This window comes from Acomys russatus, chromosome 17 (genome assembly GCF_903995435.1).
Source record: "Acomys russatus chromosome 17, mAcoRus1.1, whole genome shotgun sequence".
In the NCBI taxonomy this organism is placed as follows: domain Eukaryota; kingdom Metazoa; phylum Chordata; class Mammalia; order Rodentia; family Muridae; genus Acomys; species Acomys russatus.
In genome coordinates this window covers 65053695-65080297 of record NC_067153.1, presented here as the reverse complement: position 1 = coordinate 65080297, position 26603 = coordinate 65053695, and the positions used below count along the sequence as shown (strand labels likewise).

The following is a 26603-nucleotide window of genomic DNA, read 5'->3' as shown; positions in this document are numbered from 1 at the left end:
GATTGTCATCTTAACATGTTTTTATTTAAATAAAGAATATTTTCCTTTGACAAATTTAGTTGATTTCTTATTTTTCCTAGTTTGGTCTACAGAGGTTATTTGCCTATTTCTATTACTAGCCTGTGAGCTGTGAAACTTTTCCATAACCAGACTATTCACTCCCCAAGATTTTCCTCACTTACTGTCTCTTATTTGTGTGACCCTCTAATCGCCTTTCTTCAATCTGCTGTACAAATCTTTCATGTTTTTTAAGCATACAGTTTTTATGACAGGCTGAGTTTGGAACATAGCTCTAAGCCTCCTCACTTCTAAGTAACCTGGGACTACAGACATTTCTGATGTAGTATTTGCGTTCATGTCTTAACTAACTCTGCTGGCCCAATTTGCTTCCATCAGATTACACCTTATTTTTCACTCTGTTCATTTTTAGAAGTCATCCTTCACCTTTCAACAAATCCCTGTTCTAGCTTTTTTAAGTCCAATTCTTTCGCCACACTAAAACCTTTCCTGTCTCTTTTCGTGATTTCTAACACAGATATTAAATATAAACGATTTTCTCCCTCTATCATGCCACCAACCTCAAGAGAAGTCAGAATTGTGTGTTTCTTTGTATTTAAGAAACCAACATGCCAGGTGCAATAGCTGTAATTCCAGCACTCGGGAGGCAGAGGCAGGTGGATCACTGTAATTTCGAGGCCAATCTGATCTATAAAGTGAGTCCAGGACAGCCATGGCTACACAGAGAAACCCTGTCTCAAAAAACAACAAACAAAAAAGAAGCCAGCATAACCAGCCTGGCACTATATTGTGTAAGACATACGTAAATGCTGGATACTTTCTACTGAGACAGGGTCCCACTGCAATCCAGGAACCCAACATCAACTTCTTTTAGGCTGTAACTCTTTATTGAACGTGCCAATCCTTTTTAAATAATAACACGGGGAAGTTTTCATTTTTGTTTTGTTTTTCTAGTTTGCTGAATAATTCAGAGCTAGTTAGACTTACAGTTAAAAATATATCATAATCAAATGAATATTTTCTGTCATTTTGGGGTTTATTCCTGCACAAGTTACTACAGTCTTTTTTTCCTCCAATTATGGCAAAAGCAAAAGGAAACTAAATAGCTATTTAATATCCCATATGTCCTATTACATATTCTCCCTTAAATTTATATAAGCAGTTTTCTTTGTTTTTGTAAGTTTCTCAATGCATAGTCCAGGCTAGCCTCAAACACAAAATTCCCCTGCCTTAGCTTCCTGAGCATTAGAATTACAGGTGTTTACCTCTCTGCTTTTGTTTTTCTGTTACTCAAGCTTACTCATGGACTGAGGCAAGCCTCCTCGCTTCCAAGTAACCTGGAACTACAGACATTTCCGCTGTAGTGTTTGTGTTTATGTCTTAACTAAGGCAGTCCACATTTCGGTGTGTTGTAGTTAGGCAGGGTCTGAATGCAGACTGGCATACCATTCAGTTGGTAAAATGTTGTGAAGAGATAGAAAAGTTTTTCAACTCTGGCCACGCGGTACTTTCCAAGATGGCTTCAGGGCTGTTCTATTCTTTCCAAGAAAAACCACACCCTCATACCTGTCCCAAGCACCTGACAGCATGTGATGTCCCAAGCCTGAGCTCGTGCCCCTCGGGATAAAATAACTAGCAACCAGTCATTTTAAAGGTCAACTAACCGATCACGTCTGTACTAAGTTCTGCTTATTTAAACCCCACCCCGCCCCGCCATTACAGAAATGGGTCTTCCCATCTCCCCGGAGTTTGGTGGAACCTGACCCGTCGGCTCAATAAAATTGCTTTTGCATCGACTCTGGCTCTCAGTAGGGCTTCCAGGAATAGACTCAGGTGATCAGAGTCTAACAGTTGTAGGGTATTTGCTCCCACTGTGAACCCCGAGACTGTGAACTGTAACAGTCTGTTTCTGGTTTGGTGTGGCTCAGCCTTAACACACACCTTTAACCCACGACCTTTATTGTGAATAGGTGGGTGTGGTATGGCTCAGCCCTAGCACACATCCTTAATCCAAGAGCTTTCTGTAAACAGAGTTAAATAAGGTCAAGAGGCAGAGCAAAAAACCAGCTGACAGAGATTAAACAGGAAAAAAAAAAAAGAGGGGCATTGAGAGAAAGGTATTTAAGACAGCATGGAGAAGAAGGAGGAGCTGAGGAGGAAGGCCAGCTGGGTGCTTTCTCTGCCTCTCTGAGCTAGCAGGTCTTCACCCCAGCATCTGGCTCCTGAGTCTTTACTGCTAAAATCAAAGAATTGGAATTTTAATTTTTTTAAAACAACAGTAAAGCGCTTTCCACACAAGCATGTGGTCTGCATTCATACCACCCATGGAGAAATCCAGGCATGGTTGCATACATCTGTAGTCCTAGTACGGGAGACAGGATTCCTGAGTCTCACCAGCCAGCTAATCTCTCCAAGTCAGTAAGTGCCAGGTCTAGTGAAAGACATTGTCTAAAATTAAGGTGATTTGGCTCAGCGTGCAAGGGGTCCTGCAACCAGCCTGACAACCTAAGTTCCGTCTCTGGAATCTACAAAGGAAAGAACAAACTCCTGCAAGCTGCCCTCGGTGTCCTCTAACCTTCTTACATGCACTGCATCATGCATACATCACACACGAAATAAATGTAATTTTCTTTTCTTTTCTTTTTTTTTTAGTAAAAGAGGCCAACAAGATGGTTCAGTGGGTAAGGGTGCCTGCCGCCAAGGCTTACTATCTGAGTCCAGTCTCCAGGCCCTGTTGGTAGAAGGGGAGACCTGACTCCTGAAAGTGTTGTTCCAGCATCCTTCCAGATGCTGTGGCATGCACACACCCACACAGAGTCACACACTAAATGAATAAGTGTAAAGAGAACCATCTGACATCATTCTCTGGCCTTCACGGGCATCCACACATGTACATATCCATCCCTACATGCACTTGTACATGCATGGATATGTAAAAATGTGTGTGTCACAAACACATCACACACACAGGATCTCATGTACCTCGGACTAGCCTCAACTTCACTGTGTAACTAAGCATGGCCTTCAATTCCTAATCATCCTGTCTCCGCCTTTCAAGTCCTGGAATTGCAGGCCTATCTCACCATCCTGGTTCTGCATTCCGGTTCTTAAAATACACTGACTTTTTTCTTTCTTTCTTTCTTTTCTTCTTCTTCTTCTTCTTCTTCTTCTTCTTCTTCTTCTTCTTCTTCTTTTTCTTCTTCTTCTTCTTTTTTGAGACAGGGTTTCTCTGTGTAGCCTTGGCTATCCTGTACTTGCTTTGTAGACCAGGCTGGCCTCAAACTCACAGAGGTTCACCTGCCTCTGCCTCCCTTCAAGTGCTGGGATTTTGGCCATGCACCATTGCACCTGCCTTATATTTTGACTTTTTAACAAACTATAAAGGCAAAAGAATGTTCCCTAGTAATATTGTCAAATATCATCAACGTAGAACTTTATTTTTTTTTTTCTATATGGAATTGTTCCCTAATAGGCAGGTAGATGTAAATTCAAGGCCACCTTGGTCTACATAGTGAGATCCTGGACAGCCAGAGCTACAGAGTAAGACCCTGGTTAGGCGGGCGGGGGGGGGGGGGGGAAGGGGGGGAACAGCTCTTTAAGAGAGTGCAACAGAAGTTAAGACAGTAATTTTTTGCTGCTTCATTGTTGTTGTTTTGTTTTGTTGTTTGCTTGTTTTTGTCTGTTTTTTGAGACAGGGTTTTTCTGTGTAGCTCTGGCTGTCCTGGAACTTGATCTGTAGACCAGGCTGTCCTTGAATTCAGAGATTGGCCTGCCTCTGCCTCCCTAGTGCTGGGATTAAAGACATGTGCCACCACTGCCTGGCTAGTTTTTAGCCTCTAACATAACATTGTCAAAGCTTTAGTAAAACCCAAACAAACCTAATAATAACAGAACACAAATAACAAATTTGCCTGTACATACACTCAGATTTATCACCACATAAGGCTTCTGCATGAATGCTGAGAAAAGGCCCCACATTCACAAGGTTGTTTCCCCAGCCCCTGCCCCAATTCTGACAGATTCAGAAACTGCAGCCATGGAATACTTTTTCTATGTTTAATGCCAAAAATCATAATTAGATGAGAGAACAAGGACTCAATAAAATTTAAGCTAGAAACAAAGAGATGCTTAGTCTTCTGCTAGATGGACATTTATTAGGCTTTTTGAGACACTAAAGGTTCTTTTATTAATATTACTACACGTATTTGCGTGTGTGCACATCTATGTCATGACAGACATGTGGATGTCAGAGGACAACTCTCAGGAGTTTATCCCAGGGACTAAACTTGGGTCACCAGGCTTGCAGGCAAGTCACTTACCCACTGAGCCACTTCATCCAGCCATCAAAAGCTGAGTGTTTCTGAAGAATCGCAGGAATCTTTTTCACTCGTTAGACTTATTAGACCATTGGCTTTATTTCTAACTATTGTAAATCTACCATAGTTTTATAATTCTACACATATGATTTAAGGACAGTAGTATATACACAGAATCAGCAAAGACGAGGTTCAGTTTTGGATAGTAACCTCCACTAGCTCCTAGAAACCAAGTTCCTTGTCTAAATTACTTGGTCTCATTGTTTTTCTGTTTTCAAATATTATCAACCTGGGCAAAAAACAAACAAACAAACAAAACTTGCTGAAAGAAAGCTTATCAGGGATCTTAGATAAAGCATGAATGTTTTGACTTGAAAAGGAATGACCAAAGCATTTAAGAACAGAAGGAACAAATATGTGGCACATGTTTATTTTCAAGTCACCGCTGAAAGACAACTTTGGCGTCTGTTTATAAGACAGTGGGCTTAGCAGGGTGTAGTGCACACCTTTAATCCCAGCACTCGGGAGGCAGAGGCAGGCAGATTGCTTTGAGTTCAAGGCCAACCTGGTCTACAAAGAGAGTCCAGGACAGCCAAGGCTACACAGAGAAACCCTGTCTTGAGGGAAAATAAAAATTAAAAAGACAGTGGGCTTATCTGCTGGTGCTAAATGAAGCAGCTCCATCAGCTGAGAATTCTGCCACACTGACATCAGTGACTACAACAAAGCTTGTTAAGGGTTCAGGACCAGCTCCTGCTCCCATTCTCTCAAGCCCTTAGCTCATTATTTTTCAAAAATTTCAATCTAAAAAAAAAATTTAGTCTATAGGTACCTAAATGAAAAGTATTTATGGATCATAGCAACAATGACAAAAATTGCACCAAATCTCTGTGATTTAAAACATTTGTTGTTGTTGTTGTTATTATTATATTTAGTTCAAACCACTCTGGCCCTACTAATTCTGCATGAATAATACTGTGATGAGTTCAAAATTCAGGATCTCATAAGAATTGCTTTGTTTCCTAATGATCTAAAGTGAACTTGTCAAAAAAAAAAAAAAAAACTTTTCCTAAAATGCTTTGTGCCAAGTTTTCAATGAAGCAATTGCTGTCTGAAAAAAGCACTTAACAGCTTGCTCCTATGAGTCATCTAGGCCATCTAGATGAAAGAAATGCTTTTGAAAATTCAAGACAGTGCCGAGTGGTCCTTAGTCTGGCTGCACGTTAGAATCATCTGGGTAACCTTTTTAAAAATAACAGTGCCTCCCTCTCTTCTGATTAACTGCTCTGGGAGGGGGGAGATTTACATGTATGTCTTTTTAAGGATGGCTTTGGGGTTTTGGTTTGGTTAGGTTATTTGGGACAGGGTTTCTCTACGTAGCCCTGGCCAACTTGGAACTCTCTTTGCAGACCATGTTGGCCTTGAACTCAGAGATCCACCTGCCTCTGCCTTCTGAGTGCTGGGATTAAAGGCATGCGTCACCATCATCCAGCTGCAAGGTATGTCTTAGGCACTCCCCAGATGACTCTAATGTGCAAACATGATTAAGAACCATTATCCTGCAAAAAGAATGACTTGATCCCATCTCCTACCCACAAGCTATCTCTTTTTAGGGTTTTGGTTGGTTAGTTGACTGGTTTGTTCTGGTTTGTTGGGTTTGGGTTTTGTTGTTTGTTTGTTTTGAGACAGGGTCTCACTATGTAGACTGGCTGTCCCAGCTGCTCTCAGCTCTGTTGCAGTTCTCTTGCCTCAGCCTCCCAGGTGCTGAAATGAGTTTGTTAGTCTATCCTCCAGCTCCTATTAAAGTCTCAGTCTGTACTGAAAATGATGATACATACACTCTTCAGCCTGCTGGCTGGACGGGGTCAGAGCTGATAATTTACATATTATTCGTGTAAAAATAAAATGTCACACTCCCAAGATGCTTTTCACCTAAGATACCTTGTATTTGCTATTCTGATGATCCTTTCTGTATTTAGGCTCTTACCCACTGACATGTGTTGGAAGCCACAGTATTTTACCAGCAGCCAACTTCTAAACTGCCAGCTAAGCTTTGGATGCACAAAATTTTCTGCAATACAATGTATTTTACAACTTGATTTTTAAAAATAGTGTCACCAGGTCTACCCACAGTGTCAACACCTTTTCAAGTCTATAAAATTTATAGCCTAAATTTATAGTATAAAATTTACAGTATAAATCTTTTTTCTAATGCTTTCCCAGGTCATCTCAGGCCCCACTAATCGCTTCCTTATAGAAATTTACAGTCTGTTAGTTCACAAGCAGATCCACTAGCCTGCCTCTAGGTTGCTTAGCAAGCTCTGACATCATCACCTCAGGTGTATTCCAGAGGATAAAAGAAACAACCCAACACCTTGTCTCTCTCTTTCTCCCCTCCCCTCTCCCCCTTCCCCCTTCTTACACTCTATCTGTGCCTCTGACTCTCTCTTGACTGAGTCGATATCTTCTCTTCCTTGCCCTTCTGCAATAATGAACTTCCTCATGCCAGGCGGTGATGGCACACGCCCTTAATCCCAGCACTTGGGAGACAGAGGCAGGTGGATCGCTGTGAGGTCGAGGCCAGCCTGGTCTACAAAAAGAGTTTAAGACAGCCAGGGCTGTTACACAGAGAAACCCTGTCTCAAAAAACCAAAATAATAAATAATAAAAAATAAACTTCCTCATTCCACACTGATTGTGTGGTGTGTAATTTACATATCATAACACAGTCTCTAACACTTCCTGGCCTATGTTGTACACTCCTATTTGGCCATCAGTCCAATTTAGTGCCTACTTTGCTAAGCACTTTGGGGACAAGTATTTATATTTAACTAGGAAAACAAACATAGTTTTGGAATGTTGTGTTTTCTGAACAAAGGCTCACAGTGGTTTGGGTTTCCTGCTTTGAGTTCTTTGACAAACCTGTCCTTTCTAGCCTAAATCTCCCTTTAATCCCACCATCCTCCCTACTATTCCGAGACGATCCTTTTCTTTCTTTCTTTTTTCTTTCTTTTTTTTTTTTTTTTTTTTTTTTTTTTTTGGTTTTTTGAGCCAGGGTTTCTCTACTGTCCTGGACTCGCTTTGTAGACCAGGCTTTGCCCTTTCAATTGAGCGCCTACATGCACTACACAGATTTAAAAAAAAAAAAAAAAAAAAAATCCCTGTCCTTCCTGGTTTTTCTTAAACTGTTTGTTGTACCTGTCTTCACCACTCCTCTTTTGAACTCTCAAAATATAAATTACATTTTGTTTCAATTTCCACAGAGGTTTTCTTGTCAACAGCACCCTACACCGACCGGTCGCGTTCTTTCCCTGACTTTTCTAAGATGGCCGCCCAAAAGTCAGCAAAGGAAGTTCTCCTCCCACTTAGGACCATGTAGACCGGAGAGTAGAGGACCGGTGGTGGATAAAATCAAAGAAGCTGAAGACCCCCAACAGGCGGCCTTGGCGGCAGGAGGGCAAGCCAAAGGAAGAGGGCAACACAGACGTTAGCGGGGCTGCACTGCGCCTGCGCAGGCCACAGTCACAGGAAGTGCGACCCCCCGCCTGGCACCAGGCCGGAAGTGGGCGTTGCCGGGGCCTGGCTGTGAGGCGAAGTCGGCAGTAGGGAGAGCGTCTTTACTGAGGTAGGAAAGAGGGAAGGCGGTAGGGGTTTGTCTTGGGCCAGCCCTTGGAGGCAGTTTGTGTGTGACAAGTAGTGTCCTCCCTCGGCCCAGCCTTGGGCCCGGCTGCGTTTGGGCTCCCTGGCACCTTTGCCTGCCTTGTTTTTAGGGTAACCTCCTTCCACTTGTCTGATCCTTTTTGCTTGACTCTCCTCGAATTGGGGGGGAGGGGAAGGGGGAAGGGCTTTTTTGTAAAAGGAGAGAAACTACTACTTTACTGAGGCCTGCCACTCACTGTTTTCAGTTTAAACAGTAGCTTCAGATTGTCACTCTGTCCAGTTCCCCGCCACCTAGTACTGGGGGAAAGGAATTGAATCACCTGTTAACAATTTGATGGGAAAGATAAGAGACAGCGGAGTGATGAATTCCAGCGTCCTTGGCCTACTTCTGATCAGTCTGTTTGCTGGGAAAGAATAGGCCGGCCCTCTAAGTTGCTGAATACCTCACTCATCACTCCTTCATTCACCTTAAATTGTAATAATAATACTTGATTCTTCCATACCTTTTAAATTTTTAACAAAATATGACATAACTATGGTAGAGGTTCCTAAGGTTAGGATAGTTTATTCCAAACATGAATAATTTTCAGGTAGTTCCCTAATGATTGTCATTAACAAATGGGCTTTGCAGCAGAACACTAAGCTAAAGTTTAGCTCATCACCTGCATTTCCTATCAAAGGTTCTAATGCTGCTTATGTCATAGAATGGGGGGGAAACGGTGTGGAATTGTGTGAGAGGCCAAAGGAGAGCTTGCTTAGAGACAACAGCTATATATGCGTCCAGTTTTCAGAAGATTTCTGTGGGAGAGGTTATCTATATAATTAGTTTTCCCATACTAGTAAGTGAACTAAATCAGTGTTCAGTAGAGGTCTCCAGTAAAAGAGGATTCAAACTCTGAGACATTTTCTCTCTTAATCTCTTTCGCGTCTGTTCTCTGTGACCTCTTCGTTCTTGTTTTTTGTTTTGTTTTTTTGAAACAGGGTTTCTCTGTGTAGCCCTGGCTATCCTGGAACTCTCTGTAGACCAGGTTGGCCTGGAACTCAGAGATCCTCCTACCTCTGCCTCCCGAGTGCTAGGATTAAAGGCATGCACTACCACGCCTGGCTTCTAGAAGTTTAAATACTGGTATTTTTATGACCTCAACTTGCCCCCATTACTAAAGTTAAATAGCATCAAACCATAATAGCAAGTAAACAGTAGCAAATATTGGGGTTTTTCTTTGGTTTTTTTGGTTTTTCGAGACAGGGTTTCTCTGTATAGCCCTGGCTGTCCTGGACTCCCTTTGTAAACCAGGCTGGCCTCCAACTCACAGCGATCTGCCTGCCTCTGTCTCCCTAGTGCTAAGATTAAAGGCATGCGCCACCAGGCTCAGCTTAGTGGTAGATGTTGTAATATCACTTAAAATATATTGCTATCTTGTCACCTGAATACAGTTTGTCAGTAGTCATATTTGACCTAGCTGTTTGTGGGCCCTAAAGTTTATTCCATGAATGTGAATTATGAGATGATGCTAAAATTAGTCATAGGAGCGAAGAATGCCCTAAAACAGGGAAATCCTGGGGGAGGTTGTGTAGCAGAGGTTATTTTATTGAGCTTGGGCAGCTTTGATTCCAGGAGGGAGTCGTCCACACTGTAGGGCTGCCTTTTGATGCATTTCATTTCTGAGTCTCTGAACCTTGCTTTTTCCTCTAGCACTTGAACAGGACTCCTTTGCCATCAGCATGGAAGACACTTACAGTATGTACTACTTGCTCCTTTTAGAAAATAATACGTCATTTATGTGTAGTTTGATGCCTCACTAGATTGTGTATGTTGTGAAAAATTCAGATTCCTCCCTGAAATACTGAGAAAAAAGGTCTGTGTGACGTTGAGGTACAGAAAAGTTCACATTTTAAGTAAGACGCTTTAGACTACAGCCATAGTACTCTGAAAAATGGTCTGAAACAAAATACTTTAAACTCAGGTAGTTAAAGAGATGGGTGTGGTGGCGCACATCTTTAATCCTCGCACTTGGGAGGCAGAGGCAGGCAGATCGCTGTGAGTTCAAGGTCAGCTTGGTCTACAGAATGAGTTCCAGGACAGCCAAGGCTACACAGAGAAACCCTGTCCAAAAAACAAAAACAAAGAGAGGGGGGTGGGGACAGGAGAACCAACTGTGGTGGGACACAATTGCAATGCTGACTCACAGGAAGCTGAAGTACGGAGATCACAACTTCCAGGCCAGTGAGAGTGCTCAGCAGTGAAGTGCTTGCCATACAAACCTGGCAGCTTTAGCTTGACCCTCAGAACTCATGTGAAAGTAGCAGAGAAAACTGATGCCATAAAGCTGTCCTCTGACCTACATGGACGTGCACGCACACACACACACCATACACACAATAATAAATACAAATTTTTGGGATGTAGCTCAGTGGTAGAGCACTTGTATAACATTCCTCTGTGTGTGGTTTTTCGAGACAGGGTTTCTCTGTCTAACAGCCCTGGCTGTTCTGTACTTGCTTTGTAGACCAGGCTGACCTTGAACTCACAGAGGTCCGCCTGCCTCTGCCTCCCGAGTGCTGGGATTAAAGGCATGTGCCTTGTATAGCATTCTTAAGACCCATAATTTTGCCACAAAACCAAGGTAACTAGGTAGGTAGATAAATAAGATAGACAGACAGACTGATGGATGGATGTAGATTGGTGACCAAGATAGATGATGGATGGATGATAGATAAATGGACAATTGATTGATTGATAATTCTTTTCCATGTAGAACAGTAAAGTAGAGCTGACCTAAATTGCCAGACCAAGAAATAAAGCATGTATGGTAGTTCTCATTATCAGCTTTGACGCATGCTCTATAAGGGCAGTTATAATATGTGTGAATCATAGAGAACCTCCGTTCTGCCAACTGCTGACATTTGCTAGTGATGGAATGGATTAAATGAAGGAAAACTAATAAGAATTTCTTCTGTGAATGTTCCCTGGGTGTTCTGAAGCTTCAGAAATAAAAGATTGCTGGCTAAGAGCTCAGTTGGCATAATAAGCATGCCTGTCCTCTAGGACGTTTTCCTCCCTGTTTGTTCTGTCCTTCAGATCACCTTTCAGGCTGATTTGCATCACGACCATGGTTAACAATTTATTCCATGTTTACCACTCTTCCGGTGAAGCTGTCGGTTTCAATTCCCCTCTGGTTTTTGATTTTCATTGCACTCTCCTGGTATATAAGCTTCTTGTCAAAGGTGAATTGCTTATTTTACTTTTATCCTTACCTTCAGGGGTGGCAAGAGTGTTTTATTAGGTTGCCTTTTGCTCTCAGAGTGTACTTAATCATTTAATTTTCCTTCCTGAACCAGGCTTGTTAAGATTTGGGCCACTGCCTGGGCAGCGTGGCTAGCTTAAGGGCAGTTTTGAATAACATGATATAGATTCAGGGTTTTCTTGACATAGCAGTCTGTTTCTACAATTGTCTTAGCTGTGGGAGGTTCTGTCTTTGCAGTTTATTTTTATTTTAGTTGGCCAGTTTGGTGGTCATTAGATTAAGGATTTTTTTTTTTCTCATCTATGTTCCAAAATGTGAAAAGTAAAATCATCTACCTGACAAAAGTAATGAGATTATTGTCAAAGAAACTAGAGCAGCCAATATAGCATAGAAATAAAGCAGAGGGCAGGGGAAAGCTCTAGTTAGTAATACTACATTGAAGTGACATGGCTCCCATTTGTTTACTAGAAGCAGACGAGGGTGCTGATAAGGGATTATTCTCAATTTGTCCTACAGCCAGCTGGGTCAGGAGAGTGAAGTTTGAAAGTGCCGTGGGCCACAATGTTTATATTGGTACACCAGCAATCCATTCCAACTTTTTTGGGCTAGTTGGGAAAGTGCAGGAAAGCTAGAGAATTGAACTGACCCTAAATCATTATTGTTAAGAAAGGAAAAGGGAAAAAATGCTGTGGATGTCATTTAACATTTAATAATAATGAAAACCATATTCAGTCAAATGTGAATGAAACCTCAAGCATACCGTGGGGGCGGGAAAGTCTAAGGGTTTTTTGGTGTTTTGTTTTTATTTTGTTTTTCTTTTTTTGGTTTTTCGAGACAGGGTTTCTCTGTGTAGCCTTGGCCATCCTGGACTCACTTTGTAGACCAGGCTGGCCTCGAACTCACAGCGATCCGCCTGCCTCTGCCTCCCGAGTGCTGGGATTAAAGGTGTGCGCCACCACGCCCAGCATTTTATTTTGTTTTTCAAGACAGGGTTTCTTGGTGTGAGTTTTGTTTTGGTTTTTCTTTGTTTGTTTGTTTGTTTGTTTTCTTTGAGACAGGGTTTCTTGGTGTGAGTTTTGTTTTGGTTTTTCTTTGTTTGTTTGTTTGTTTTCTTTGAGACAGGATTTCTTTGTGTTGTTAAGGCTGTCCTGGAACTCACTCTATAGACCAGGCTGGCCTTAAACTCAGAGGTCACCTGCTTCAACCTCCCAAGAGGGCTGGGATTAAAGGCATATGCCGCCACCACGAGGCCAGTCACACTTTATTTTAATCTAATCTTTTTTTAGACTGCCTTATTCCTTCACTGTGGATTTATTGAAAACACTAATGTGCCTGAAAGGCTGCCGTAGTTTTACAGGTCTGTGACACTTGATACTTACTGTGGTTTTTATTCTCTCTTTCAGTCGACTCCCTGGACCCTGAAAAGTTACTACAGTGCCCCTATGATAAAAATCACCAGATCAGGGCCTGCAGGTTTCCTTATCATCTTATCAAGTGCAGAAAGGTAGTATATTGTTTTCATAATATGCCATTTAATGCCTGAAGAGCCAAGCTTTGGAAGCAACAAATCATTTAATATAGATATTTTAACTGAATGCCCGATTGTTTGGCAAGTCTGCTTTTATTAAGTTTCAGTGTTTATAGGTGTTTGTTTTATTCTTTGAAGCATATAAAATTCTTATCTTTTATTTTCTTCTAATTAGCACAAGGCACTGTTTATAAACAGTGACTCTAGAGTCTTATCCTTTGGAAAAAAAATGAATCACTAATTTTTTCCTAGTAATGAGAAATCCCTTTTACATTATAACTTTGATGTCCTCATAATTTATATTATAAATATTTTTTAGATTTATCTTATGTGTATGAGCATATTGGTAAGTGTATATATGTGCACCATGTGTACGCCTAGTGCCGTGGAGGTCTGAAGAGGATTAGATCCTGTGAAACTGGAGTTACAGGGCAGTTATTAACCACCATGTAGGTGCCTGTGAAACAACCTGGTCCTCTGAAAATGCAGCAAGTGTTTTTAACCATTGGGCTATATTTCCAGTCCCTCTATTACATTTCTTTGTGACTTTTTGTTTATAATTTTTATCCCAAGAAAATATACTTCCTAAAAATAACTTCCTCCAAATTTCAATGTATTTATTTGCTTGTTTATTTATTTATTTGGTTTTTCAAGACAGGGTTTCTCTGTGTAGCCTTGGCTGTCCTGGATTCAGTTTGAAGCCAGGCTGGCCTGGAACTCACATCAATCTGCGTGCCTCTGCCTCCAAGTATTGGGATTACAGGCGTGCACCACCACACCCAGCTTTTTTTTTTTTAACTTTTTATTGATTCTTTGTTTCACATCATGAACCCAAGTCCCATTCATCTCCCGTCCCCTCATCTGCCCTCCACCCTTGCAACATTCCCCTCAAAATAAAAAACACACAAACAATAAATAAATAAAAAAAACAAAACAAAGCTAGAAAACATCTCACCATGGAAGCCGTGGTATGTCACAGTGTGTCCTACAATATTCCCCTTTGCCCACTCATCTTTACCAGGGAATGTTCATTGCAACATCTTTTTTATTTAAAAAAAAAAAAATTTATGTGCGTGTCTGTCTGCCTGAGTAAGTTTATATGCACAATGTACACACAGAAGCCTGTCAGGGCCAGAAGAGGCATCAGATCCCTTGGAACTGGAATTAACAGGCAGCTCTGAGCCCCCATGTCGGTCCTGGGAGCTGTAGTAGGCCCTCCGCAAGAGCTAGACGCACTGTTAACCACTGAGCCATCTCTACAGATCCCCAAAGCTTTATTTCAGTTAGCATTTTTGCTGTGGTTATTCCTTTATAGACTTAGCTAATGTGACCCACTCCAGTCCTTCATTAATTAAAAAGTATTTGTCCAGGATTGTTAGAATACTGATGTCAGGGGAGCTGGACACATAGGTCCGTAATTAGGAGCACTGGCTGTCCTTCAGAGGTGCTGCGTTCAGTTCTCAGCAACCACATGAGGGCTCACAACCATCTGTAATGGGGTGTGATACCCTCTGCTAATTTTCAGGTGTACACACAGACAGAATTCGTAAAAATAAATAACCCTTTAAAGAAAAAGCATATTGACGTCAGGGTATAGAGATGGCTCAGTAGTTAAGAACCCTTGTTGCTCTTCCAGAGGTATAAACCCTGTTCTCACCCATATCAGTCAACTCACAGTCCAGTGCCCTCTTCTGGCCCTCCACAGGCGCCTGTGTTCATGTGCGCACACACATTGACAAAGTAAGATTTTTTTAATCATATTCATAGATATATGTATAATCATGTATGTATATTTTTCCTGCACATGTATACCACATGCATACCTGGTGCCTGAGGAAACTTGGTAAGAGGGCATCAGGTCTCTGGAACTGAAGCTACACATGGTTGGGATCTACCCTGTGGGTCCTGGGGCTGAGCTCTGCAAGAACAACAGTGCTTTTAACCTCTGAGCAATCTCTTTACTGCCTAATTTTTTTTTAAAGAATACCAATGTCAGATTCAGATACCAAAAGTTTAGTGTTAAATCCAAACTATGCATAATTCATATTTAATGTCTTAAATAATAAGTTCAATCTCTAGCACTACATAAAACCATGTGTGATTGTTCATGCCCATGACCCCAGCACTAAGGAGACAGAGGCAAGAGAGCTGTAATCCAGACAGTTTTAATCAGAAAGTTGAGGCAGGATTGCCATGAGGTCAAAGACAGTTAAACTATAAAGTGACCTCCTGGAATACGTAATAAGACCCTGTCTCAAAAAGCTAGGGTGGAGGACGGAGAGAGAGCTCAAAGGGTAAAAGCACTTGTTCTTGCAGAAGACCTGGGTTTGATTCTCAGCAACCGCATGGCAGCTCACACTCATCTGTAACTCCAGTTCCAAGAGATCTGACCTACTCTCCTAACTAGGCACAGATATGATGCATGTACATTCATGCAGGCAGAACATTCAGGTGTATAAAATATGTAAATATTTAGCTGGACATGGTGACCTGTGCCTTAATCCAAGCACTCAGGAGGCAAAGATAATCTGTGAGTTCAAGGCCAGGCTGGTCTACACAGCAAGTGCCAGGGTATCCGGGCCTACGTAGACCCTGTTTCAGAATACAGAGGTGTGCTGGAGAGATGACCACCAGTTAAGAGTACCTGTATTGTTTTTCCAGAGCCACCCAATTCACATCAAATGTCTTACAACTGCTCCAGGATAATTTAATACCTCATACACATTTAAAATGATTAAATAAAGAAAATTTAAGCTGCCTCCCCTGAGTAGGTATGGCGGTGCACCTCTGTGCCCTCCGTTTTTGAGGCTAAGGTAGGAGGATTGTCATGAATTAAGTCCACATGGATTTTCTTTTCTTTTTCTTTTTTTGGGGGGCAGGGGCTGTTCAGGGGGCAACACTGGGGATCTGAGGCCTCACACAAGAGAAGTGAGTGCTGTTTCCACTGAGCTGTGTTGCCAGCCTTTAATTTCAGACGGGTCTCATTAAGTTGCCCAAGGTAACCTTGAACTCATAGCCCAGGCAGACTTTGAACTTTCTGTCCTTCTGTCTTAGCCTCGTTGTAGCTGGTATTATAGGCCTGAGCCATAAACTGCCTTTGTTTGTTTACTTGCTTACTTGCTTGCTTGGACTTTTGGGGGAAGAGGGCACTTTAGTTTTTTTGAAGTAGAGCTTTTTGAAGCCAAGGCTGATCTCAATTCATTAGTCCACCTGCCTTCACTTGCCAAGTGCTGGGATGGAAGGTGTGTGCCACTATGCCTGGCCGCAGTTACCTTTGTGTATGGTGTGTGTGGTGTGTGTGCACGGTCTGCACAAGAGCAAGCTAGAAGAGGGCAGAATGTTCTTATCTATCACTCTGCCTTGTTCCTTTGAGACATGGTCTTTCCCTGACCCTGGAGTGGGCAATTGTTTGCTTGTTTGTTTGTGTCAGCTAGGCTGGCAGCCAGCAAGCTTCCTTCTATCTTTGCTGCCTGCCAGCTCTGGCATTACAGGCATGCAAGACCACACCCAGCTTATTACTGGGTGCAGGAATCCAAACTAAGTTCTCATGATTGCTTAACAAGCAATCTTAACCACTGAGCCATCTCTCCAAACCCTTGCAAGTTTCTTTCTTTCTTTCTTTTCATATGGAGAAGTTTACTAAATGAGCATGGGAGAGCAGGGAAGTAAGAGGAGTAACCCAGAAAGAAACAGAGAAACAAGAGAGATAGAGACAGAGGAAGAGAGTGAGAGAGAGAAGAGGTAGGTAAGAGAGGGGCCAGGCAAGTTTCTTAGTCCTGCGTTTTTCCAGCCTGCTTATCACTAGTTTTACATTTTGAGATTTGTTTGTGACACATCTTTAAAACTTTTTTATTGAAAATTTTTTTCATAAATGTATTTTGATCATGTTCCTGACCCCAATTCCTCCCAGATGCTCCCTACCTCCCTAACCCACCCAACTCTATGTTCTTTCTCTCTTTAAAACAATAACAAGACATTTTGGTGCGTGTTCACAAGTGTGTGTGTGCCACAGTGTGTGTGTGTGCCACAGTGCGTGTGCCACAGCGTGCCTGTGAATGACGGCACCCTGTGAGGACCAGGCCTCTCCTGACCCAAGCCATATAGGCCTTGGATATCAAATTCAAGTTGTCAGACTTGAGCCATCTCTTGCCCGTGTGTGTGTGTGTGTGTGTGTGTGTGTGTGTGTGTGTGTGTGTGTTAGTTATGTGTGTATACCCACAGAGACCAGAAGAATACCAGATTGCCTGGAACTGGAGTTGCAGACAGTTGTCAGCCTCCAGTCTGAGTGATAGTCTGAAAGAGTAGCAGTGCTCTTAACTCCTGAGCCATCTCTCCAGGCCTGTGTTTCTTAAATTTCTTGTTTTGTTTTGCTGGTGGTGGTGGTGGTGGTTTGAGACAGGGTTTCTCTGTGTAGCCTTGACTGTCCCGGACTCACTTTGTAGACCACGCTGGCCTCAGATTCACAGTGATCTGCCTGTCACTACCTCCCTGAGTGCTGGGATTAAAAGTGTGTATCACCACACCCAGCTTTCTTAAATTTCTTAAGTGCTGGTATATTTGCCTTGACATTTTGATGATAATAAATTCTTTGGGGGGGTTTAAAACAAGATACTGGCCCAACAAAGTATATTATTATTTAGGCTTCTCCTAAGTGAAATAGCTGAAATAAAGGTTAAATTGTTCACTGGGCAGTGGTGACTCATACCTTGGGAGGCAGAGGCAGAGGCTATTTGAGACCAGCAGAGACCAACACTTGAGAGGTAGAGGTTGTTTGAGACCAGCCTGGTCTACAGAGCAGAGTTCCAGGACAGCCACGGCTACACGGAGAACCGTGTCTCAAAAAAATAAACAAACAAAAGGTTAAGCTGTTCAAGGCTTCATTTAACTTACTTTAAATAAGTGTCCCTGTGTTGGTCTGAAGAATCATTAGCTTGTCTCTGCAGCTCCCTTACAGCAGCTGTTTCCCAGCACTGTTGCATTGCAAAAGCAGGGCACTGCAGCAGAGCAGACTGTTTCATTGTTAGTGTTGGTCCCGAGTGTCGGCTTTCAAAGACACCCAGAGAGCTCCAGCACTCAGGGCTGTGCTGTCTGATAAACAGAATGAATGGTTCATATTGACTGTTTTGCTCTTTATAAGCCACTAAATTCCCAGTGTGTGTTGGTATCCCTACAGTCATAACCAAAAGGCTTGCGTTTTGGAGATACTGAGAGTAGCTGCATGGCCTGTGTGGGTGATAAATAAATAAATCCCTTTTAGGTTTCTCTGATGAGTATGTCTACCATGGCTGAGACATAAACTCACTGAGAGATTTCAGGGAGCCATTTATAAGGAAAAAGCTGAGCTACTTTTCTTGAATTTTATGAGATCCAAGAATTGATAGATCCCCTAATTCTGACTCCACAGAATCATCCTGATGTCGCAAACAAATTGGCTACTTGTCCCTTCAATGCTCGGCACCAGGTCCCCCGGGCTGAAATCAGTCACCATATCTCAAGCTGTGATGACAAAAGCTGTATTGAGCAGGATGTGGGTAAGCCTAACTAGCGAAAATGTCCCAGGACTGGGGATTAGCCAGTCAGTTTGGAATTACACTACATCATTAGCTTGCTTTCTGGCATTCACCATTTCAGAAGAACATTTTTCTGCCTTTGAGATGCTATGTCATTGTAGCAGTGGGTTGTTAGTATCTACATAGGTCAGACTGCATTGTCTTCTGAACACTGTGGTTCATTTTACTATTATAATAAATCATCTAAAATGATTTTAGGAGCTGGAACTCAGTGGGTGGAGTACTTGCCTCTCGTGGATAAATCCCTGGGTTCCAGCTCTTGTACCACAAAATTCATGGGCATGGTGGCATGAAGAGGGGGAGACAGGAGGATCTGAAATTCAAGGTCAACTTTGAGTCTGAAGTCAGGCAGCAACATGAGACCTTGTCTCAATAAAATAAATAATCCTGATATTGCCATAAGCATGGTAGCAGTCCTTGTTCCTGTCAGCTTTCATCCTCTCCTTACTTAGAAACAAAGACTCAGTAGGCCAATAGGCTACCCTGCAGCCTTTAAAGACCTTAAATCCCTTAAGCAGAATAACCTGGCAGTTTCCTACCCTGCCCTTTATATATAAAATCTCTACTGTCTTACAGTCAACCAAACCAGGAACCTTGGACAAGAGACTCTGGCTGAGAGCACATGGCAGTGCCCTCCTTGTGATGAGGACTGGGATAAAGGTAAGGTGTCTCCACATTTCTTTCTTTACATGTTCACATCTCAAATCATTTGCTTAAAGACAGAAGGAAGATTTTCTTTTTTATGAAACACCATGTTGTTCAGAATGCCTTATTTTTATTGGGCCCCAAAATGAGCATATTTGTATCACTGTGCAGACACGTAGAACAGCCTTAATTTGAAGAAGCACTTCTTAACATCTGCTTTCCCCATAAATTGTCTTGTACCATCTGTGTTGATTGTTACTGGGTACATTTATTATTATTTATGGCTCTTGTATTTATATCCTTCATTGTTCAATTCTGCTTCTGTGTCACGTGGGTGGGGCACTCAATCAGTTTTTATTTATACCCCTCAAAACTTAGCTGTATTATTTCCCATATGACAAACTCAACTAATTTGGATTGGTGTTTTGTCTAGTAGTATCACAAACTGTTTTGCTTCCTTTGGCAGATTTGTGGGAACAAACTAGCACCCCGTTTGTCTGGGGCACAGCCAGTTTCTGTGGCAACAACAGGTAAATTAAATGGTTTTACTCTCATCACTACCTCTCTAAATCCAAGTGTATTACAATAATAATAATAATAATAATAATAATAATAATAATAATAATAATAATAATAATAATAATTTTAAAAGCCAGGCATGGTGGCTCACGCCTTTAATCCAGCACTTGGGAGGCAGAGACAAGAGGATCTCTGTGAGTTCAAGGCCACTGTGGTCTGCAAAGTGATTTCCAGGACAACCAGGGTTACACAGGGAAACCCTGTCTCATAGATAGATAGATAGATAGATAGATAGATAGATAGATAGATAGATAGCCAGCCAGCAAGTCAGTCAAGCACTCATTCTGTCTTAGGGTTTCCATTACTGTGAAGAGACACTATGACCAAGGCAACTCTTATAAAGAACAACATGAATTGGGGCTAGCTTATGGTTTCAGAGGTTTAGTTCATTGTGGTCATGGCAGGAAGCATGACAGCATCCAGGCCGACACTGTGCTGAGGAGCCAAGAATTCTACATCTTGATCCAAAGGCAGCCAGGAGACTGAATTCTATACTGGGCGGAGCTTAAGGCTAGGAGACCTCAAAGCCCACCCCCCACAGGAAAACAATCCCTCAAGGCCACACCTACTCCAACAGGGCTGCGCCTCCTAGTAGTGCCATACCCTGTGGGCCAGGCACTCAAACTCACCAGTCTGTCGGGGCCACACTTACTCAAATCACCATAGAAGTGAGTAACAATAGTGCAGGCCACGCTCTTCCTTGATGAAGATTCTTGGTAACACAAATATTGTTTGGTGAGGATTTTTCTGTTTTTTCCTTTTTCTTTTTTTTTTTTTTTAGAGAGAGTGAGTGTGTAAATATGTTTCTGTCTGTCTATCTGTGTGTTGCTTCACTCCTTTGAAGGCTAAAAGAGGTTTTCAGATACCTTGGAGCTGGAGTTACAGGCATTATGAGCCAGCTGACATGGGCACTGGGAAGCAAGCAGCAGGGCTCTTAACTATTAAGCCTTACTTGTTCATGGACTTTATACTGGAAACATAATAATATTACTTTATAATCTAATAAGAAAAGCAATAATGCCTGATATTCTTATATTTTACTTTTTTGGGGTTTTGTTATTTTTGCTAGGTTTGTGTTATTTTAAGACTGAAAAAATTATCCAGCTACACCACTTAGACTGTTTTAATCCTAGATAACTGATGCCTGGGGTAAGGAACAAACCCTCTGGCTGGTGAGGCAGCGTAGTGAATACAGGCACTTGCAGCCATGCCTGACCACCTGAGTTTGGTCTCTAAGTCCCGCGTAGTGAGAGAGAACAGACTCGTGGAAGATGTTTTCTGACCTCTGTGTACGTGCTGAGGCGCGCACACACGCCTAAAGAACGCTGCTATGATGACTTCAAGTTATCCCTCTTCTTCTTTCAGTCCTGCAAACAACATAGTTATGGAGCATAAGAGTAACCTGGCTTCAGGCATGCGAGTTCCCAAGTCTCTGCCCTATGTTCTGCCATGGAAAAATAGTAAGTGAAGCAGAGGGCAAAGTGTCCCTACTCTCCTCACTGTGCCAGGCAATGGGTTTGCTTGGCTGGGTGTGTTCGGCCTGTTCTGTCAGTTTGTGTTCCAAGCACCTCACGTACCTCATGCTACCCCTGGGCCTGGTCACAGACAGGAAATTAAGACGAACTTACAACTGCTGCTCTTCTCGAGCATCTGAGCTTGGCTTTGAGCATCCTTGTCAAGTGATCCTAACCTCTGTAAACTCCATTTACAGGTGATTTAACTTCTCTGGCACCAACTCTCATATTACACACCTCCACACTAACACACATGCATTTATATAATTTAAAAATAATAAAAATATTTTTAAAAGATAAGGTGCAAGATGGGCTAGAGAGACGGCTCAGTAGTTAAGAGCACTGTCTGCTCTTCCAAAGGTCCTGAGTTCAATTCCCAGCAACCACATGGTGGCTCTCAATCATCTATAATGAGATCTGGTGCCCTCTTCTGCCATGCAAGCTCACATGCAGGCAGAGCACTGTATACATAATAAATAAATAAATCCTTAAAAAAAATAAAAGATAAGGTGCAAGAGCACAGATACCAAAAGGGTATTTCCTGTGGTGGAGTAGTATCAAAGTACTCTAATAGATGGAGAGTTCGTTAAAGGCGGTATTAATTTTGGCTTAATTATCTCTTATTGTCAAGGCATTAATTTAAAAGGCAAGATCAAGCTGGGTGTGGTGGCACACACCTTTAATCTCAGCACTCGGGAGGCAGAGGCAGGTGGATCGCTATGAATTCGAGGCCAGCCTGGTCTACAAAGTTAGTCCAGGACAGCCAAGGCTACACAGAGAGACCCTGTCTGGAAAAACCAAAAGTAAATAAGTAAATAAATAAAATAATAAAATGCAAGATCAGATAAAACAAGCCGGGCGTGATAGCACGTACCTTTAATCCTAGCACTTGGGAAGCAGAGACAGGTGGATCTCTGTGAGTTCAGGGCCAGCCTGGTCTATATTGCCTAGTCTATAACAGCCTGGGATGTTATGCAGAGAAACCCTGTCTCAAAAAACCTGAAAACGAAAACAAAACAAACTGTTTCGGAAACCTAAAAGAAAATGGGTAGAGAAGAAGAAAAGTGCTAAGAACCAGCATAGGAGTGGAATTGAAATGTCTTCCCTAAACCCCGACCGTATGGGGTGAGCAGGGACTGCGTTCACACCATTCTGTCCTGTTGTTTTAATCCACGTCTGTGGGGCTGGCGAGGCGGCTCAGTTAAGGGTACTTGCTGCTCTTACCAAGAACCCAGCACCACATGCCAGCTCACAATCATTCGTAACTCCAGTTCCAGGGAGCCAAATAACAACCTCTTCTAACCTCCACAGACACAAGACACACCCATGGCACACACTCGTGTATATACACACCACACAACATTAGGCATAAAATTATTGTAAATAAAAAAAAAAAAAGAGCAATAAAACCAGGCATGGTGGCATGCACACCTTTAATCCCAGTACTCAGGAAGGCAGAGGCAGGAGGATCACTTCAAGTTTGAGGCCAGCCTGCTCTACAAAGTGAGCCCAGGACAGTCAAGGCTACACAGAGAAACCTGGTCTGGAAAAAAAGAAGTAATTTGTGTTTAGTGAGCACTGAGGGTAGAATGGATTTCAAATGACATGATATACTTATTTTGAAATGTTTATTCTTGTAGATGGAAATGCACAGTAACTGAACATCTTTTTCAAGTAAGTATTTGTTTCATTCCATTGTCTCTTCAGATGACAGCAAGATTTAACTGGTCATAAAGCAATTTGAGTCCAATTTTCTTTCAGATTATGATACCAAATTAAAGCTTTGTGTGTGCAAGTGTTTTTACGTATATAGCCTCTATAATGGCTTTACAAGCTAATGAATAAACATTTACTACTTAAATTAGAATTCTGTTACCATGCTAAGTTCTTTTCCCTAATGTTAGTACACATTGCCTTTTATTTATTTATTTTACATAAAGTTGCATTCTAGATGTACTCTGCCTCTTGTAATGGACTGAAATTAATCAGACAGCTGTGCTTCACTGCTCTGCAATTCTTTCTCTAGTATGGTTTAATCATTTAAAAAAATCTATACTCTTTTTAATGAACATTTAAATTTTCAGAGTCTGTTAAGAGTTTTGTGCTGATGATATTTTCTAGTAGTTTTTTGTGCAGAAACTCACAAAACTCTGCTTCCCTCAGATGAACCGTTTCCTGAAGGCTTTTCTGTGTGCAATGGTAGAACTAAGCTTGGCTGCCTTGCCTACTGCTGCTGGTGGGCTAGGGACTCTAGGAAGGCTGGGGTAGGAGACTGTTCCAGCTGTCTTGCACATACAATCCTTCAGCAAATATTTATCAAATGCTCTTAAGCTGCTGAGCCATCTGTCCAGTCCCCATCTCAGCAGTGAAGCACATGAATCTGGCTCATTTTGTAGTACCGTACCTAAGGTTTCTGATGAAAAGTGGGAGAATGTCAGTTTTTAATCCCAGTACTCAGGAGAGTCAGAAGCAGGAAGGACTCTTGAGTCCAAGGCCAGCCTGGTCTACCTAGCAAGACCAGCCTGATCTATATAGCAAGCTCCAAGACACTCAGGACTACATGGAAACACTGTCTCAGAAAACCAAAAAAGTAGTAAGTAAACTCCAGGGGTGGAGGTGCACACCTTTAGTCCCAGCACTTGAGAGGCAGAGGCAGGTGGGTCTCTCTGAATTAAAGGCTAGCTTGGTCTACATAGTGAGTTCCAAGACAGCCAGAGCTACATAGTGATACCCTGTCTCAAAAAAAATTTTAAATTTTAAAATAATAATAATAATAGAAAAAAAGGAAACACCTTTAGTCATTAACAATAAAATGTATCAGTTTCTTATAGAATTGGCCACTTTGGGTAGGTTCTGACTTTTTCTTTTTCTGAGACATGATTTCTCTGCATATTCCTGGCTCTCCTGAAATTTGCTCTGTGGACCAGGCTAGCCCCAGACTCAAAGCTCAGCCTGCCTCCGCCTCCTGAAGAAAGGTGTGCGCCACCACACTCAGCTTGGGAGATTCTGACTTTAAGTTGTTAAACAAGGAAATGAAATTTGGCCCCAGAAAAAGACGCACTGATGTGTATCAGAGAGAACACATTGAGGGGACCTAGAGAAATGGTCAATTGTTCTCTTAATATGTCTAGTATATACGATATATTTACTAAATAACAAAGGCAACTCTATAACGAAAAACTAGGAGAAGCTTCTCATAAGATAAGACAAGGTATTTCTTCTCACTCATCTGCTGACCCCCTTTTTGAGACAAGGTCTCTTGTTTCTGCAACCCTAGCTGTCCTGGAACTACGCCAGGCTGACCTCCGGCTTATGGAGACCCACCTGCCTCTGTCTCTTGAGTGTCAGGGCTGACGGCATTGGTTCCACGCCTTCCACAACTTCACTGTTGTACACAATGGGTTCCTTTTTCTGTGTAACTACCTTTTTCTCTTAAGACAGCATCTAGATTATTTACGCCAAGGCTGACCCTAAACTCAAGGTTCTCCTTTCTCATTCAGCCTCGGGTGCTGTGATTACTGGTATGCAAAACCACACACAGCTCTCTTTTAGTCTGCTTAATTTGGGGAAGAAAACAAAAGCAGCATTGTTTCTATTAAAACTTACAAAATTTTCAAGTTTTTTTTTGTTGTTGTTGTTGTTGTGTTTTGTTTTTTGGGGGGGGGGGGGTTCCAGACAGGGTTTCTCTGGATAGCCATGGCTGTCTTAGAACTCAATCTGTAGACAGTCTGGCCTTAAACTCAGAGATCTGCCAGCTTCCCAGAGTGCTGGGATTAAAGGTGTGTGCCGCCACCACTCAGTTCAAGCTTTTTTTAAAAAAATAATTTATTCAGATTATATCCTGATTGTTATTCCCTCACTTGTATCTTCCCATTCTCCCTTCCCCCAACCCAACCCACTCTTTCACCCTATTCCCTTCCTCTAGACCTGTGACAGAAGGGGACCTCCTCCCCCACCACATGATCAGGTCTCATCCAGATAGTCTGCTTCCCCTTCTTCTGTGCTGCCAGGCCTCCCCAGCAAGGGAAAGTGATAAAATTGGGGGCACCAGAGTTCATGTCAGAGGCAGTCCCCACTCCCCACAACCATGGAGAATGAGCTGTCCATTGGCTAGATCTGAATAGGGGGTCTAGGTTCACTGCCTGCATTGACCTCCGTTAAAATAAAAGGATACAAAAGAAATAGAAGACAGGGTTTCCCTTAAGGACCAAGTATGAGAAGCTGGTTGTGATAGCACAGACCTGTAATCCCAGGACTTGGGAAGTGAAGACAAAAGGACCCAGGACTTCAAGATCAGCCTGGGCTAGTTAGTTAATGGACAGCTTAGTTTTCATGAAACTCTCTCAAAAAAGGGAAGGAGTGAAAAGGCTTCAGGTAAAGGATGCTTCCAAGCCTGAGGGCCTGAGCTTGATCCCGGGGATCCACATGTTAGAAGGAAAGAACCAATCACAAAAGTTGTCCTCTACACTCTGTGCAAACACACACACACACACACACACACACACTGAAAAATAAATAAATAAATTATTTTTAAATTTTATTAGGCTTATTCATTCTTTTTATTTTGTGTGTGAATGTATGCTTGGTGCCCAGGAAGGTCAGAAGAGGGTATCAGATTTCCCAAAAGTGGAGTTACAGATGATTGTGAACCACCTTCTGAGTGTTCAGTATCGAACCTGGGTCGTCTACAAAAGCAGCAAATGCTCTTAACTACTGAGCCATCTCTCCAGCCCTGGATGAATGCAATTTAAAAGTCTTCATGTATACACACACATACAATCAATATTATTGAACTAATGAGTAATAAAGTATTTGAGAGGAAAGATACCAACAATTAAGTTTATTAAAATTCATTCAAGAATTGTTCAAAGCAGTCATTTTCCTAGAGAATCACTTCTCACTTATGAAACTGTTAGTGCAAGAAGTGTACATTGGCACTGGGAGGCAGAGGCAGGTGGATCACTGTGAGTTCAAGGCCAGCCTGGTTTACAAAGCCAAGTCTAGGACAGCCAAGGACAGCTACAGAGAGAAACCCTGTCTCGAAAGAAAGGGGAAAAAAGTGTGCATTGGCCAGGCAGTGGTGGTGCACACCTTTAATCCCAGCCCTTGGGAGGCAGAGGCAGATGGATCGCTGTGAGTTCAAACCCAGCCTGGTTTACAAAGCAAGTCTAGGACAGCCAAGGCTACACAGAGAAGAGAAACCATATCTAGAAAAACCAAAATAAAATAAAGAAGTGTGCTTTAAAGAATGTTTTTAATTCACGTAGCAAAGAGGAGCTACAAAGAGGAAAGGGTCAATAGACACTCAGTATCTGCCCTTAACAACAGTGAATTTCTGAGACAGCTCTTGTAGGAGAACTTGAGGGTTACTGTTGTGTTGATACGTCTGTCACGGGAAGGAAGTAATTTTTTTCTCATTTCCTTGCAGATGCCAGACTGTGGAAGACTCTTGCTTATTCCTGCTACTCAAGGGTTCTTCTTTTTTCTTTTTATCTAATTATAGAACAGTAAACTGTCTGTGACTTTCA

At 42.1% G+C, this 26603-nt stretch overlaps 1 protein-coding gene across 1 annotated transcript; it reads left to right on the top strand.

Moving 5' to 3' along the window:
• The first annotated feature begins 4255 nt into the window (after positions 1 to 4255).
• Positions 4256 to 22901, top strand: Gtsf1 (gametocyte specific factor 1). The gene is made up of 8 exons (XM_051159398.1): positions 4256 to 4324; positions 7704 to 7896; positions 12643 to 12743; positions 18172 to 18298; positions 18914 to 18997; positions 19449 to 19512; positions 20927 to 21021; positions 22716 to 22901. Exons 1-8 carry the CDS (start codon positions 4256 to 4258, stop codon positions 22730 to 22732), a joined length of 750 nt encoding a protein of 249 aa, XP_051015355.1. The 3' UTR covers positions 22733 to 22901.
• Positions 22902 to 26603: the final 3702 nt, after the last annotated feature.

Excerpts from the sequence above, each read along its gene's own strand:
- Gtsf1 (XM_051159398.1), top strand. The coding sequence starts at position 4,256 with ATGTGGATGTCAGAGGACAACTCTCAGGAGTTTATCCCAGGGACTAAA. Across the intron at positions 7,897-12,642 it reads CGCCTGGCACCAGGCCGGAA|TCGACTCCCTGGACCCTGAA; the intron begins GTGGGCGTTGCC and ends TCTCTCTTTCAG. Across the intron at positions 12,744-18,171 it reads ATCTTATCAAGTGCAGAAAG|AATCATCCTGATGTCGCAAA; the intron begins GTAGTATATTGT and ends CTGACTCCACAG.